Genomic DNA, 14,658 nt, shown 5'->3' with positions numbered 1-14,658 from the left:
TCTGTCAGAGTCAGCAGGTGAGTGTTGTGAGGATTGTAGGGGAAAAGCTCTGCCCAGACTCCCAGAGACTCCTAGAGATGTACTGGAGAGTACTTGGGAGGTGAAATATTACTGAAAGCTGCTGAGGTACATCCAGACTCTTGGTCGAGGCATAATTCTGCTTTTTCTCCTGAGCCCTGCTAGTGTTCCTACGCTGATCCAAACTGACTGTGAGATAGTGGAAGGAAAATTGAAGGACTGGGGACTTCCATCTGTTCCTCCAGTGAAGGGACAAAGCACATCCACATAAAAATGTATCCAATTGACAAAGCCATGGCTAAGCAGATGGTGCTGTCAGGAGGGTTTTCACTGCTTCATCCAAGGATATTTAATGAGTCATTCTTTGACTGATGGCAGAGTTTAGAATACACGAAACAGGAAGAGGAACTTTGAAGATAATTTTGTAAATCTGTTGAGAAGAGTTTTAAACCAGGACCAAGAGTAGCAATGGACAGTGCACTACAGATGAGTATAAACCCAAGCTGACTTGCTGACTTGGACAAAGGCCAAGAAACTAGAAGAGATATTTTCTTTTACAGAGTTTAGGAGTATCAAAGGGGATTTTAGAATCCTGCCTGCCAAACATTTCAGGTTGCTGTATATGATAAAAACCACAGAGAATACATCTGTGAACCTGAAATTATTCATGCAGAGGATCAGAATGTGATTTAATTTACAGAATAGACTTGGAGAGAAAATTCACATAATTGGCATATTGATTAAAGGTATTAATTTAAAGGGTATAATGTGTTCATGGACAAAAGGAAGGAAGTGTTCCTTGCATATCAAAGATGCAGGCTCGATCTGAGGTCTCCAATGTAGTAGGAAGTGAGTCATGCTGAAAAACTCTGGGTAGGGATGAAAGGGAAAAAAATACATACAGAACAAGTGGGTCACTAAAAGAAGAGTGGATGAGACTTTGTGAGAAAAAGCCAATCAACCAAAACATATATCTCATGATAGTGGAAAAATCACAGAATAAGCTGAGAAGGTACCCAAAAGGATCATCAAGTCCAACTCCTGGCCCTGCACAGGACACCCCAGAGTCATGCCATGTGCCCAAGAACATTGTTCAAATGCTTTTTGAACTCTGTCAGACTTGGTGCTGTGACCACTGCCCTGAGGAGCCTGTTCCAGTGCCCAGCCACCCTCTGGGTGAAGAACCTTTTCTTGATAACCAACCTAAATCTTCCCTGACACAACTTCAGCCCATTCCCTTGGGTCCTGTCACTCATCATCAAAGGGGAGTGATCAATGCCTGCCCCTCCTCTTCCCCTCACAAAGAAGTTGTAAACTGCGATGAGGTCTCCTGTCAGTCTCCTCCAAGCTGAACAGACCAAGTGACTTCCTCCACTTCTTGGCTTCTGTGGCTTCCCCTCAAGACCCTTCACCATCTTTGTTGCCCTCTTTTGGACTTTCTGTAGTGGCTTAAAGTCTTACATTGTGCTCAAACCTGCATAGAGTTTCCAAGATGAGGCAGCCCCAATGCAGAGCAGAGCAGAGCAGGACAATCCCCTCCCTTTCCCTGCTGGCCATTCTGTGCCTGATGCTCCCTGGACACACTTGGTCTTCCTGGCTGCCAGGGCACTGCTGACTTATACTCAGCTTGCTATTGACCAGAATCCTTGGGTCGCTTTGTGCAGCACTGCTCGCCAGCATCTCATTCCCCAGTTTGTCCATATATCCAGGTTTGACCCATCCCAGGTGCAAAATCCAGCACTTCCCCTTGTTGAACCTCATCTGGATAGTGATTGCCCTGTCCTCTGATTTAGGAAGGTCCCTCTGCAGGACCTCACTGCCTTCAAGGGAGTCAACAGCTCTTCACAGTAAGAAATAAAGGAGCACAGAAGTTTTTGGGAGACAAGGACTGCTAAACAGTGGGAGACAAGGACTGATCTCTGTCTTTGAGGGACACACAAGCCTGCACATGCGTTTACTTCCTTACTGTTGACGACAAATCTTATTTAGAGCAGAGGGACGCAGACTGCTCTTCACAACACTTGGTCCAGAGTCTACTCTGATCCCCTGTGGCCTAAGACACAATCATGGTTTTTTTATATCTTCCTTTGCTATTAAATCTGTGTGAAATAATGCACGGGCTGTGTTACAACATACCAGACTGATGCTTTCATGGTGTGGAATGCAGAGCACATGCTGCTTACCCTGGGGATAACCTCTGAAGGTGGAGTCCTTCAAAACCAGGTTACATATTATTTTTTCAGGTAAGATTTTGGTTAGGTTTTATTTTTAATGTATCGTCCAAATGCATAGAGTGCCAGCAAGGCATTTTTATTATATTTCTGTAAGTCTGAACAAACAAATGAAGAAATTAAATAAAGGAACCAAGAAGACTAGAGGGGAGATTGGACTTAGCTACTGGAGGAAAATTGAGGCGTGATCAAAATCCTAGAGGCTTGGGAGCATTGCCTTATATAATCACGTACCAGAGTACTGTTATGCACTACATATATATATATATGTACACACCTAATTCCAAAGTAAACTTACAATCACCTTAATTTCAAATAAATGGAAATTGGCTTAGCTCCCACAAATGCTCCTTGGATCAGGCTTATGCTGCCCCAACACAGGCAATATCTATTTCTGAAAGAGCATGGCTCCTACTGACCCACCTCCTTCAGGGCTGTCCCTTGGCCTCTGCATGGCAGTTATGTGCTAGAAGAGCTCAGGGACCACTGCATGGGCCAGCATTCTTCTCTTGCAGTCTTCAAGTATTGCTCACCCTACATGGCAGATTGTGAGCACCCCAAGACCACGCAGTTGTCATCACTGTAGGATCTGGAGTCTGCCTTCCTTGCGGCATCTAATTTCTTACTAAATGGTTTGATCTTCAAGAAATCCTGAGCTACTTATGAGACATCACTCACAGTTCAAGGACCTGCAGGAGTTTCTTAGAACACTGACAATCTTTCATCTGTTCAACTCCACAGGATTTCTGAAGTCAGCATGACCCTCTCTGACTTTGATTTGGAAAATGTGTACAACTAACTCCGACCATGGCGTAACAGTTTTCCTCTGTTTACAACTGTGTTGTGGTTTAACCCCAAGTGGCACCTAAACCCCATACATCCTCTCACTCACTATCCTCACATTGAGATGTGGGAGAGAATTGGAAGAGCAAAAGTGAGAAAACTCCTGAGCTGAGATAAAGAGAGTTTAATAGGTGAAGCAAAAGCTACACACACAAGCAAAGTGAATTGAGGAATTAATTCACCAATTCCTATGGGCAGGCAGGTTTTCAGCCATCTCCAGGACAGCAGAGCTCCATCATGCACAGCATTGACCTGGGAAGACAAACACCATCACTTCCCCTTCCTTCTTCTCCTCCACCCAGCTTTATGCACTGTGTATAATGCCACATGGTCTGGAATATCCCTTTCAGTTGGGATCAGCTGTGTCCCCACCCAACTCCTTGCGCACCCTCACCCTCATTGCTGGTGGGGTGGGGTGAGAAGCAGAAAAGATTTTAGTTCTGTGTAAGCTCTTGTGAGCAGCAACTAATATATCTCTGTGTTATCAACACTGTTTCCAGCACAAATGCAAAATTTGCTGCCTGCAAAGTCAAAAAATTTTCATTGTTTGGGGGGAAAAAATGATGCAACAAAGGAACAGAGGAAAGTCTCTGATTCACATTTTCAAATCCCCAAAATTTTGTGGAAATATATGTTTAGAAAAGATGGATTGTGACTAGCAGTTAACAGTGCATTCCTGACTTTAGCTTTTCTGCATGCATGAGGTAATGTAATATATTGGCTAGGAAATCAAAAGAATTTCTGAACATTCAGGCAAATCCTGGCCCTGCTGAGTATACTGAAAAGCAAATCTGAAGCACTGGTTAAAAGATTATTCCAGAAGGTGATTTTAAGATTGTTTAGACAAGTGGCCAAGATACTCCTAAATTTATCTTCGCATATCTCACACTCCTTATGGTACTGGTTTTGTCTTCTTACTCCACCACAGGAGCCCTTTTTTCATGCCCTGATTCATCCCCTTCCTTCACACCTTTTTTCACTCTTAATGGTTTATTTGTTCCAAATGGTGATTCCAGGGTGTTAGGCTAAATGATTCTAGTGATATAGTTCAATCTGTCAAGCAAAAGGATGTAATAATTAAGGTTTGGTCTAACTTAATAGATCTCATGAGTTGAAGTTAAAAAGGGGATATGGGAAAGAAAATAGAAAATCACACACTGACTGAATTCTTAATCATCTCTGGTGTATAAAAATACCCCAGAAAGAATTACTTTTTATCACATTCTTGGCTAAATGAAGCACATTCTAATATTCTAATTACAATATTAAGCAAAGTTATAATGATGAAAGGTCAAAGTAATCAAGAACTATCTTTACTCACAGTATGTGCTACCCATTCTTACACAAAGAGCTGTCTCTGCCAGCCCTCATCCCTTGCTGCCTGTGATAAGGAAATTAAGCAATTGTTTTTGAACGGAAGTAAGATCAAGTGACATGTTATGACTAATGAAGATATTAACACTTGCACAGGGAGGAATAAGCAGAATGCAAAGGTTTTTCATTTTAGCTTTCTTCCTTGTAAAACTTTGAGTTCTCATTCACAGCATATAGACTGTCTCTGCGACCTGAACCTTGCTGAATTGGGCTGACAGAGTCCCAACCTCAGTTCCTCAGAGACTGGAAGATTTTAGTTCCATCACAGAATAAAGTGCCAATGAGGTAATCAAATAAATCTACTCTTTGCATTTCAACTGTGATTTGATTGCTGCCCTTGGTTACCTGTATGTGCCAATTCCCCCAGGCTGGGAAGTTCAGAGCTATAACATCTTTCAGCTCTGAAACCTGGAGTCTCAGCCTTCTGATCAACTATACATTTACTCTTAGAACCTGGTTCAAGACCTGAGCTCTGTCTTTAACTTGGTGCCAGAGAGGGAAACAAAGCTGTGACTCCTTCCTTTTCAATTGCATCACTAGTTGAGTCTGAAAGTACATCACTTTTTTGCATCCTTTTGTCCATAAAGCTCGTTTGTATCCGGTGTGCTCATTTGTGAGCCAAGACTTGTTTTACAATGTTCTGGAAGCTTTATGTACACTCTGGTCTGAACCAAATCATAACAATCATGATTTATAGCCCAGTCTCACCCATAAAAAGGTGGACAGTGAAAAAGAGAAATATTCAATGTAGATGGAAGATCTCAGCCCACACCTTTTTCACTGGCGAATAACTGCAAGTGAGAAGCTGAGTTGGCCTAATTTGCTTCAATGATAGTGATCTGTTAGTTCCTTACTGAGAGCACCTCTAGAGGATTAGCTTAAAATGAGACTTTTTATCCTGGAAGATAGTTTGAAAGTCTGACTGATATTTAAGATTTAGCATCTAAAAGAGGCAGAACAGAAGAACAAAAGTGGTGCTCCACCAAACAAGGATTTTGTTGCATCAGAGGCATTATGGAGTAAACTGGTCATTAGTAAAGTCCAGAAACTGATGCATTAGAGAGAATTTCCATAAGTTTCAGTGGTGCACTGAAATTTGCTGTATTTTATTGCTATACCAAAAGTTTTTTGACTGAAAACCAATAGAAAAATAGGAGGGCCCATGGCTTGGTCTGTACTCTGAGTTTTTCTTGCATTAAAAACTTCTTTTCTTTCTTTTCCTCAAATTCTTTAAATGAAATGGAGTTTTTACTTGTACTTTTACCCAACCTGAGTCCAAGACATTTGGAAACTGTGAAGATGTTCCAACAGCATATAATTATATTTGCCTGCTTTTACACTTCCTATTATCAAGCAGAAGTACCTGGTTGGAGGACAAGTTGCCACAAACCCAAAGCACTCCAGTTTGGCTGGAAGGCACTTGGAAGGGTTTTATTCTTCTTGCTATGAATCCAAACTCCAATTATCCTTTTTCAAGTTCTTACCCCTGAAGAAGGAGACTAAAAGTAAGTGGTTCTGTGTAATTTCATACCACATCAGCTACCTGTGTGTGTCCAGAGCTTTGTGGAGATTTGCGGGAATCATTCTTCATTCAGATGCTGACTCTGAACCTTTATTTTCCAGCAGAAGTGCTTGTGGAACTGCTGTCTAATCTAATTGATTAAGCATGATCTGCCTTCTCTTAGGTAGTAGATCTCTTTTAGTCTTAGTTGTATTGAATTAGTTCTGCCAGGGAGCAATTACACGGACAGTTATGCCTTTGGAAGTGAGGAGCAATGACCAGCCTTGGGCATAGGATAGGGACAGAAAAATTTTCATCTGAGTCAGCCGCAACCAAAGACAGGATATGTGACACCAATCTGCTGGTATTTTGAATGCAAGTCATGAATCTAAACCTTTGTACAAAAAAGTGCACAGCAAGGTTTCAAATCAACTTTGAGCTACAAATACTGAAAAGTCAGGAATGAGTGGTTGTCAGGATTTAATGTAGCTTAACAGGTAGGTGAAAGGGAGAAGATGAATGATAAAAGCCTCATGCCCAACTTTAAGATAGTTCCCTTCTTGGTAAGAGTGGAGATATTCCCCTTAGTTATTTTGGGAACCATTCTTTTTTCTTCTTTAAAGAGCTGACATTGTATTAAATTATGTGTCAAGTCCTCCACAGATCAGCTCTGCCCACCACTGACAACCAAGTTGAATTTATTAAGCTTTTAGCCTGTGTTGTGTTTCTCAGCCTTGGGAATTTTTTCTTTTGGATGTGAGTTTTCAACCGGAGGTCTCTGCACCACTAGGTACTAAAGACTTCTAAATGGCCCAAAAATGCAAGTCAGTTCTCACTTACCTGAGTCAAGTCCATAATTTTTGTCGGAAAATATTTTAGAGGTTTGAGATTCTATAGTAGGAAAAAAGAACTGACATGCTTTAATTTACTCTAGACAATTATTATTGTAAATTAATTAAATTAATGTCTTTAATTGCTTTAAGTCATTCTCTTATTAAATGTAGTTCCTGGACTTCTAGGTGTTTGTATTAAAGGTGTTTGTGTAAAATAAAACTGACAAAGCACTCATTATTTGAGCTGTTTTTTGCAAGAAAAGTGTTGTTTTTGAAATATAGAAAAAGTTGAAAATCATGTCAAGCAGATCCTTAGTTTTGAGGCATGTAGAGACCACACTCAAAACTAACTCTGATGTGGCCTGTGGAATTACCCTTTGATTTCCAAATCTCCAGGAACCGCTTCAACACAGCAGGGTAAATGAGAGGTTTCACTCTTTTGAGAGAGGTGTCAGCTTTTCCTTAATGATATTGCAAAGATACATTAATGTTGCTAATTAATGAAAGTCAGTATTTCATTATTAATGTTGCAAAGCTTTAAAGTCCTAAGTATTTTCCTTGATTTTTTCATGTCAAATGCCTAACTGATTTAGCTTGATTCCTGGCTAGATTCCCCACAGAAAATCCTCCTTATTCTGTGGTACAGCAGCCTCTCTGAGTCAGGAGGAGAGGCAACAGAGAGAGCTGCCCACAACTCCACACACAGTATGATTCAGATCTTTGTGGGGGTGTCTCTAAATGCTGTGTAAAAGGCTCTTGCCTCCATCGTGACGACATAATACAGGGTTTTAACTTACCAACTGTGGATGTGCTCTATTTGTTTCCAAACGAATAGTGAACAGACTGAGATACTATAAATATTCTATGTAGTTACTCAATAAACTCAAATGGCTGTAAATAAAAAGGACCTTTCTCAATTACTGAGTAAATAGTAATTTCTCAAAGCCCTTTTACCCCAGCAGACCTCAATTAAAACTGCAGACTATGTCAGAAAACATTTAATTACTTTGCAGAGGATTCTGTGATTCTGCTTATATTGGCTACACCTCTCTATTATTCCTGTGCAGAACCTACTCTTTTGATAAGTTTTTGTCTTGGTTTTGTTTTTGGTTTTGATAAAAAGAAACAAACAACTCTAGGAGGAGTCTTGCTGCCTGTCTACCAGTCCTTCTTGCTGACCAAAAAATTTGCTGTTCCTTAACTCCTTGTTTTCAGGGCTAGGTATTCTGCTTACACTGCAGGGGGATCAGATCTGACATCAGCTGAAGTCACTAGAAATAGGTTTAAGTCATAAATTAAGACATAAAAATGAAAATTAACATTTATGAGCCAAGTGTCTAAGCTCTCATCTATGACAGATCCACTCATAGAACCCACGTGGCACTGAAAGGAAATTGTCTGACCAGATACAAGAGGTCCAGCTCACCATGCTATGCAAAGGTATTTTAAATAATCTGAAATGCTCTAGAGTTTCTTGAGGTCTGCACATCCCCACAGGTCCTTGGTTTTACATGCCTTAAAATATAGCCTCAGACATCTCAGGTGTGATCCCGCTACCGTTTGTATGTTATGGATTTATAGGAACACAATTCTAGATTTATCTATTTGCTTGAAGTTCCTACTCATCTGTTGAGGAAAACTGAGCCTGATATTCCATATCCAGTACACTGGGAGGGTGTTTAAATGAAGGACTCTAGGGGAACCAAAATTAAGGTAAAATTAATGAATCTACTGTCTGCATCTTGAAGACATGAGTCCAAAAACTCATCATGCAGCTTAAAAATGTGGCCCTGTAGCAACTAAGAGGTGCCCCCAGGAAATCTGTAGGACCTTGCACACCCATGTGTAAGTGCTAGGTGGCTTTATGTGCCTGATATGTAGCAAAAAGACATTGACGTGGCAGTTTTATGCACAGGAGTCAGGTAAATCTAAACCCACATCATGTTCCTGGATGTTCCAGAACCCAGATAGTTAGATGAAGAACGTGTAGTATGTGTAACAATTGTGCCCTTGTAGTCGATCCCTGAATACAAGGAGAAATGCAGAGTACATTTAGATAGTCTGTACTTCTCTTGCTTGTTTCTTCCTACTCCCAGAAAAGAGGGTCGAAATTTTGTGGCTGCACTGATAGAAGGAAATAGCAAATAATGGATAGAATTGGCAGCTGGATTTTTTTTTGTTTGATTTTTTTGGGTTTTTTTTTAATGTTTTCTTTGCTCTCTTGGGGAGTCTTGTTTGATTTCACTCTGGTCAAGAGAATTCCTTCTCCTTTCACCAAAACATGAAATATCAGGATGCTTTTACTTACCTCTTATTTACTTAAAATATAAACTTGTTGCAGATCAGATGTCATATAGTAGCCACCTATGATGAAAAATGGAATTAGTAATGTGAAGACTCCTCCTACACCAAAAGGCAGCATCTTTATTTTCATTGGCAGTTTGAACCTCACTGGGAGTTTACATGTATGTATGTCTTGCAAAAATGCATCAATTGTGCGGATAGACGGCTACTGCAGCACAGGATGAGGCTTCTGTCTTGTTTTGTGGCTTCATGGGAGATTTAAATGGTCTTTTCCAAGTGTCTTTAAATGCCATGCAGCCTGAGAATGACTGTCCTCTATTGCAACGCAGTTATTCAGTTAACAACTCAGGTATGTTTTCCTCTGATGGAGCCCTTGCCTTCCTCTATTCTCTCTGTAATTATGGAGACTTGTATCTGTGTATTCTAGAGGAAATGTCATTCCAACATGAAAACTTTCATTGTGGAGTCTGGAAATCATGCAGCAGTTTAGCAGTTTGAAGTTTAGAAAATAGCACATTAACATTTAAATGAAGTGTTAAAATAATAGGCTGCTGCTGAAGTTCAAAGCTGAGGATGTGAATTTTTTACAAAGGGCACTTTGCATCTTCAAAGAAGGAATCATGGGCTTTTGAAAACCCTAAGTTAAATCTTGCAGCGAGTGCCAATCCAGTAAACATAAATAAAAAGGGCTATGAGAAGAATTGCAGAGGCTCCATAGCAAGCTGTGCAATGTTGCCTGGAATGAGAGCATCTGGGAAAAAAGTCTCCTAGGCTTAGTTGCTTAGTTTACCCATCCTTTCAAAATCAGCTAATTTAACACTTGGGTGACCAGGGAAGCCTCAGTAAAATCTGAAGCGCTTTTCTCTGCATGAAGAGAGCCAGTATCCTTCCATCAGCTCCTGTCTCTGAAGAGCCATAGGAAATGATTCAGCCCTTACTGCTGTCACATCTCATATAGCAGAGGAGAAATATGGATGCTACAAGCAATATTTTACCAAGTTTTCCTAAAGAGCGCTCGGGTGCCTGCTTCTTCTTTTCCTGGTGCTTCACACTGTAGATAAAGAGGTCTACCAGTATGCCTAAAGGCAAAAGAAACCAGACATAAAGTATGAGGTGGTAAAAAACCTGCTTGCCAACTGTTTTCTTCTAAGAGATTCTCAAAAATAAATTTTCTTAATTTTTAAATACTTTGTGTTACAATTTATCCAATTAAAACAATGAAGACACTGCTTAAATGCAAAAGACAAGTGAGCTGTGAGCCACTTAGAAAATAGGAATGTGTTAACTACTTGTGACCTAATGAGAGATTCTGCTTGCTGCTTACCCTCCAAAAGCACACACCTCTTTCACAATATAGAAATCCTAACGAAATTATGAGTCTCCAAATACAAAAAGGCCTTTAAAATTAATGGAGCATATTTCAAACACATATAATAGGTTTTAAAATAGAAATAGGCAGTGATGTTTGGGGAAGAATAAAATAAACTTCTTTCCATGTACTTCTGATGAGAGATAAAATAGTTTAAAATGTCATTTGCATCTCAGAACTGTTTACCCCTGTATCCCATTTCTGCCAATTTAAGTGAATATTTTATGATAAATTTAAGAAAATAGGATTATAGGATGAACTGGGAAATTTCAAGTAAATTTTCCCACTTTTTCGAACAAAATGAAGATTGATATGTCTTGATTTCTTAAATATATTCCTTCTAAAGGCTCACAGTGGGTTTACAACTAAATAAATAGCAGCTTAATCCCATCCTGCTTGTGCGGTCTTTCATGGCATAACAGCTCCAGGGAGTTTGTATGTGTATGTGTGGTGTTACACATTCACACAAATCTGTAGGGGATATTTTTTACCTATTTTAAAAATATGCTGCCACCATACCAAAGTCTCCCAGCAGCTGGGGAGGCTGGGTCTTCCTTCATCCACATGTATGGGCAGTACAGAACTGGTGAGGAGCACAGATTGCAAAAGGATTCAGGTTCCTTGGAATCATAAGGAATTGAGAACCACACATGGTGGAGCCACCGTCCTCTCTTCAGCTGCTTCAGCATGGCCTGTAGGCTGAGGCTGTGGAGTGCCCTTAGGGTTTGGGTGCAAACAAAGCCCAGGACCTCAGTGGAGAAAATCCAGGAAGCCAGAACTGAAAGCCGACAGAAGTGCTGGCTTCTTGTCCTTACCTTGAGGTCATGAGGTGGTGTGTTCTAAACTTGGAATATTAACACTTGCAAGACATCAGACCAAACCTCTCTACTTTGAGTCTTCCATAGAGCCATGAAAAATACCGCATGTTTTAGCTTTGTATCATTAAGCTATAAGGCATTCCATTCAAACTATTTACAAGAAATATAATCTAAGAAAAAAGAAAAAGAGAAACAATATAGAATCATAGAATAATCTGTGAAGAGAAAGTGACCTTAAACATCATCTCATTCCAGAATACTCCCATTTTATTCTGATTGTGTCTAACCCCTGTGGTTTTATCACTAGTCTCATGATAATTAGGTGTTTTCTTTAGCATCTAGTCTTATGGTACAAGTGCTAGTGGCAGCGTTAGAGCAGGAGGCGAGGAAATACTGCTGATAGAGTCACCAGGAATCCTGAGCCTACTGAACCATTTCCAGAAAACCTGGTTTTGCAGACATCTGCCTGTGTCCCAGAGGAAGGTGTGAGAGGTTCATCAGTACCCATATTTGCATATGTGTTGGGAACTGAGGTCCTTTCCAGAGATCTTAACTCTAAGGAGAAGAAACATTTCCTTTGATGGACCATTTGCATTACAACAGCACACAATAAATCCATCCTCACAACCATTATAGTCTGGCTTCTTAGTTGAATCTCTATTTTTAAAGGCAGTATGATTTGTAGCATCAGCAAATCTATTGGATCAAGAGAAAAAAGCCAAGGTAGAAAAAATGCTTACCTATGTTTCATTTTCAGGAAGCCAGGTAGGACATGTTATGCCACAGGGATTTCTACTGCTCTGGAAAGTGTTCACTGAGGGCAAGTTATCCCATGCATGTCATGTGACATCTAGGAGATTCTCATAGCATGGATTGAACTTTATGACTGTCCAGATGCCTTTCATGCTTTTTAGTCATATTAATTCCATTTGCTGGAATGTATTTGAGTAACAAAGACATATTATTCAAGAAAATCAACAACTAAAAAAGCTGTGGTGTCTGCACATTGTCCCACTCGCTGCATACTGGCCTAAGGACAGACAGAATGGATCATGATTTGCATGCATATTCTTTGGTGATTCCTGCAACTTCAGATACCATTCATTAACAAACTCTGAACACCTCATTGTTTCTGATACCTTTTTAAAATAATTATATGTATTTGAAAAAACCACATTCAAATTTACTGTAAAATTGCTTCCTAGTCCCAAGAAATTGAGCATGTAGGGGAGAATCTATCAGGATAAAAAGGAGATGGGATCATACAGACTTGTTGTAACAAAGCCCTCTGAGGTGGCATAGGAATGGGGCACAGAACTAAATGCATCAGTAGGACATCAAATTCTTTCAAATAACACCATTTTTCATTCAAAAGTTTCAGTTCAATTCATGTATTTTTTGCATTGGAAAATTTAAGAAGATGGCAGAAGTTGTTCAAGAAGCAAGCATATCTTTTGGAAGGTCAGCCAGAGAACAAGACAGAGCATAAAACTCTAGAATCTGTATGCTTTCCCCCCCAAAATCGAGGCCACCTAGTTCCTTGCATGTAATCCATTTGAGAGGTGGTCACTGTATACAGGATATGATCATGTTGTTTGAGGATTTTTGCAGTTTTATTTTCTCCACACAAATTCTATATGCAAAAAGCACTTTAATAGAGGTCACTTGAAGGCCCTACCAATTTATGATCTATACCAGAATGGGCTGTTAGGGCTATTGTATTGACTTTTTTTATGTCCAACCCAAGAGTATCCAGATCAATCCCTGAAGTAGATTTTTTGATATTTTGTATCTGTTAATTGTATAAAATACTCTAAAATACTGAATGTCTGCTTGAAATTTAGCAGCAGAAAGGCTTTCATGGTGTTGCAGTGACACCCAATTTAAGAACAGTGCTACTTCAGGGCAAAGGGAAAAATCTTTGATGTACTATGTTTATTGATGTAATCTTGCTTGAAATTCCAATTGCCTGCTGTGTTATTGTGTAAAGTGCTTAGACTAAAACTAATTAACCCTTGCAGGAAGCTAGTTCTATGAATATGAAATCTGCATTAATTTCCACGGACGTAGTAATTGAAGCATGACAAAAAGGCTGCAGTTGATTAAATACTGAATTAGGGTATACTATTTGGAAAGCATTGGGATGACTAGCTTTTGACTTTATGGATTACAATTCATAAATTAAGGCACGTGGGATTGGTGAATACATTAAAGCATGAAAAATCTAGGTTAAATTTTAAAAGATTTATATATGACATACACTTTGAAATATTCCTGGTTCACTGCCTTTTAAACAAAGTGAATTATATAGGAAACAGAAAAAAGATTTGCAGTACTTATCCTGACTAAGCAACTTTTGGCAAGGTTGCTATAACACTAAGAGAGACAACTGCTTGAACTAAACTGATGAAATGGACTTTCAGTGAAGTTCTGCTTGAGAATAGTGAAAAAGAACAGAATAGTAGTGAAAGTGAGCAGAATATGCTAATAACATTTTCCATGTCAAAAATGTTATTTTTGATTTTGACCTAGAAGTCCCTAGATTGCTAATGAAATATAGGAGGGAAAAAATCCCAAAGCCTGTTATTTCTTTTTGATTGATTGATTGATTGATTGATTGATTTCTTCACAAAAATATGTCCTTCTGAACTTGCTCTAGCATTTGATCAAAATGTCATTGCTGAGGAATGTTTAATGACTTTCCAGCACAGCCTCTGTCACCCTGGACTGTGCATTCAGTTTGCATCATCAAGATTAGCTTGCACCAGCTCACCTCAAGACATAAAATAGCACCTCCTTCTCCCAGCCACAATCTTGGACTGCTGCAACTGGAGTGGAAAGGGAAAGGCTTCTTCAGGCTCTGGAGCAGAGAGATTGAAATTGAATTTGCGCAATAATCACCTTCACACAGTACATAAAACCTGGAGTGACCAAGGTGAAGGGCAATTAGGACAGTAACTATGAACGCATTGGTGTTAAAGGAAGGGTAAGAATGCTGGGTGCCCACTTATCAGTGGGGCAGGGAACTTAGTGAGAAGCTGCTAGGAGTCTCGACTTAGTGAGACTGATTCACTTACTGCAGTTTTCATCTCAGGTTTTTCGCTGGAAGGTTTGTCCTCTGGGCTTCCAGGTCCCTGAGCCTTCTAGCAAGATCCATAGGAGCAAACCAGTACTCACAGCAGAGGAAGAAATTTAGGCATCATTTAAGCCTCTTGTGCATATATGAGTTCACAGAACTGGGTGGGATGCATCTAAGCTTACTAATGACATTGTGATGCCCCATTGCATCATCTGTGAGATGTCATGGCAACTGTGGATGCTCCTCAGAACTGGAAAAGGCAGATGTCACATGGTTTTTAAGAAGGGT

The 14,658-nt window shown here is 39.8% G+C and overlaps 1 protein-coding gene across 2 annotated transcripts in view; it reads right to left on the bottom strand.

Annotated features, from left to right (window-relative positions):
* Positions 1–3,094: 3,094 nt before the first annotated feature.
* Positions 3,095–14,658, bottom strand: part of MTNR1B (melatonin receptor 1B) — a 40,602-nt gene continuing 29,038 nt past the window's right edge. Inside the window, exons 2-4 of one of the 2 annotated variants that reach the window (XM_038150859.1) lie at positions 10,100–10,183; positions 9,109–9,164; positions 3,095–3,344 (exon numbers count right to left, since the gene is read on the bottom strand). In XM_038150859.1, coding sequence (XP_038006787.1) covers positions 9,112–9,164; positions 10,100–10,183 — 137 coding nt within the window. In that variant the 3' untranslated portion in view covers positions 3,095–3,344; positions 9,109–9,111. Of the gene's footprint in view, positions 3,345–9,108; positions 9,165–9,589; positions 10,184–14,658 lie in introns of those variants that run through there. The other variant, XM_038150850.1, reaches the window with a different exon arrangement.

The sequence above is a fragment of the Motacilla alba genome, chromosome 1 (genome assembly GCF_015832195.1).
Source record: "Motacilla alba alba isolate MOTALB_02 chromosome 1, Motacilla_alba_V1.0_pri, whole genome shotgun sequence".
NCBI classification, from domain to species: Eukaryota; Metazoa; Chordata; class Aves; order Passeriformes; family Motacillidae; genus Motacilla; species Motacilla alba.
This window is presented reverse-complemented; position numbering and strand designations above follow the sequence as displayed.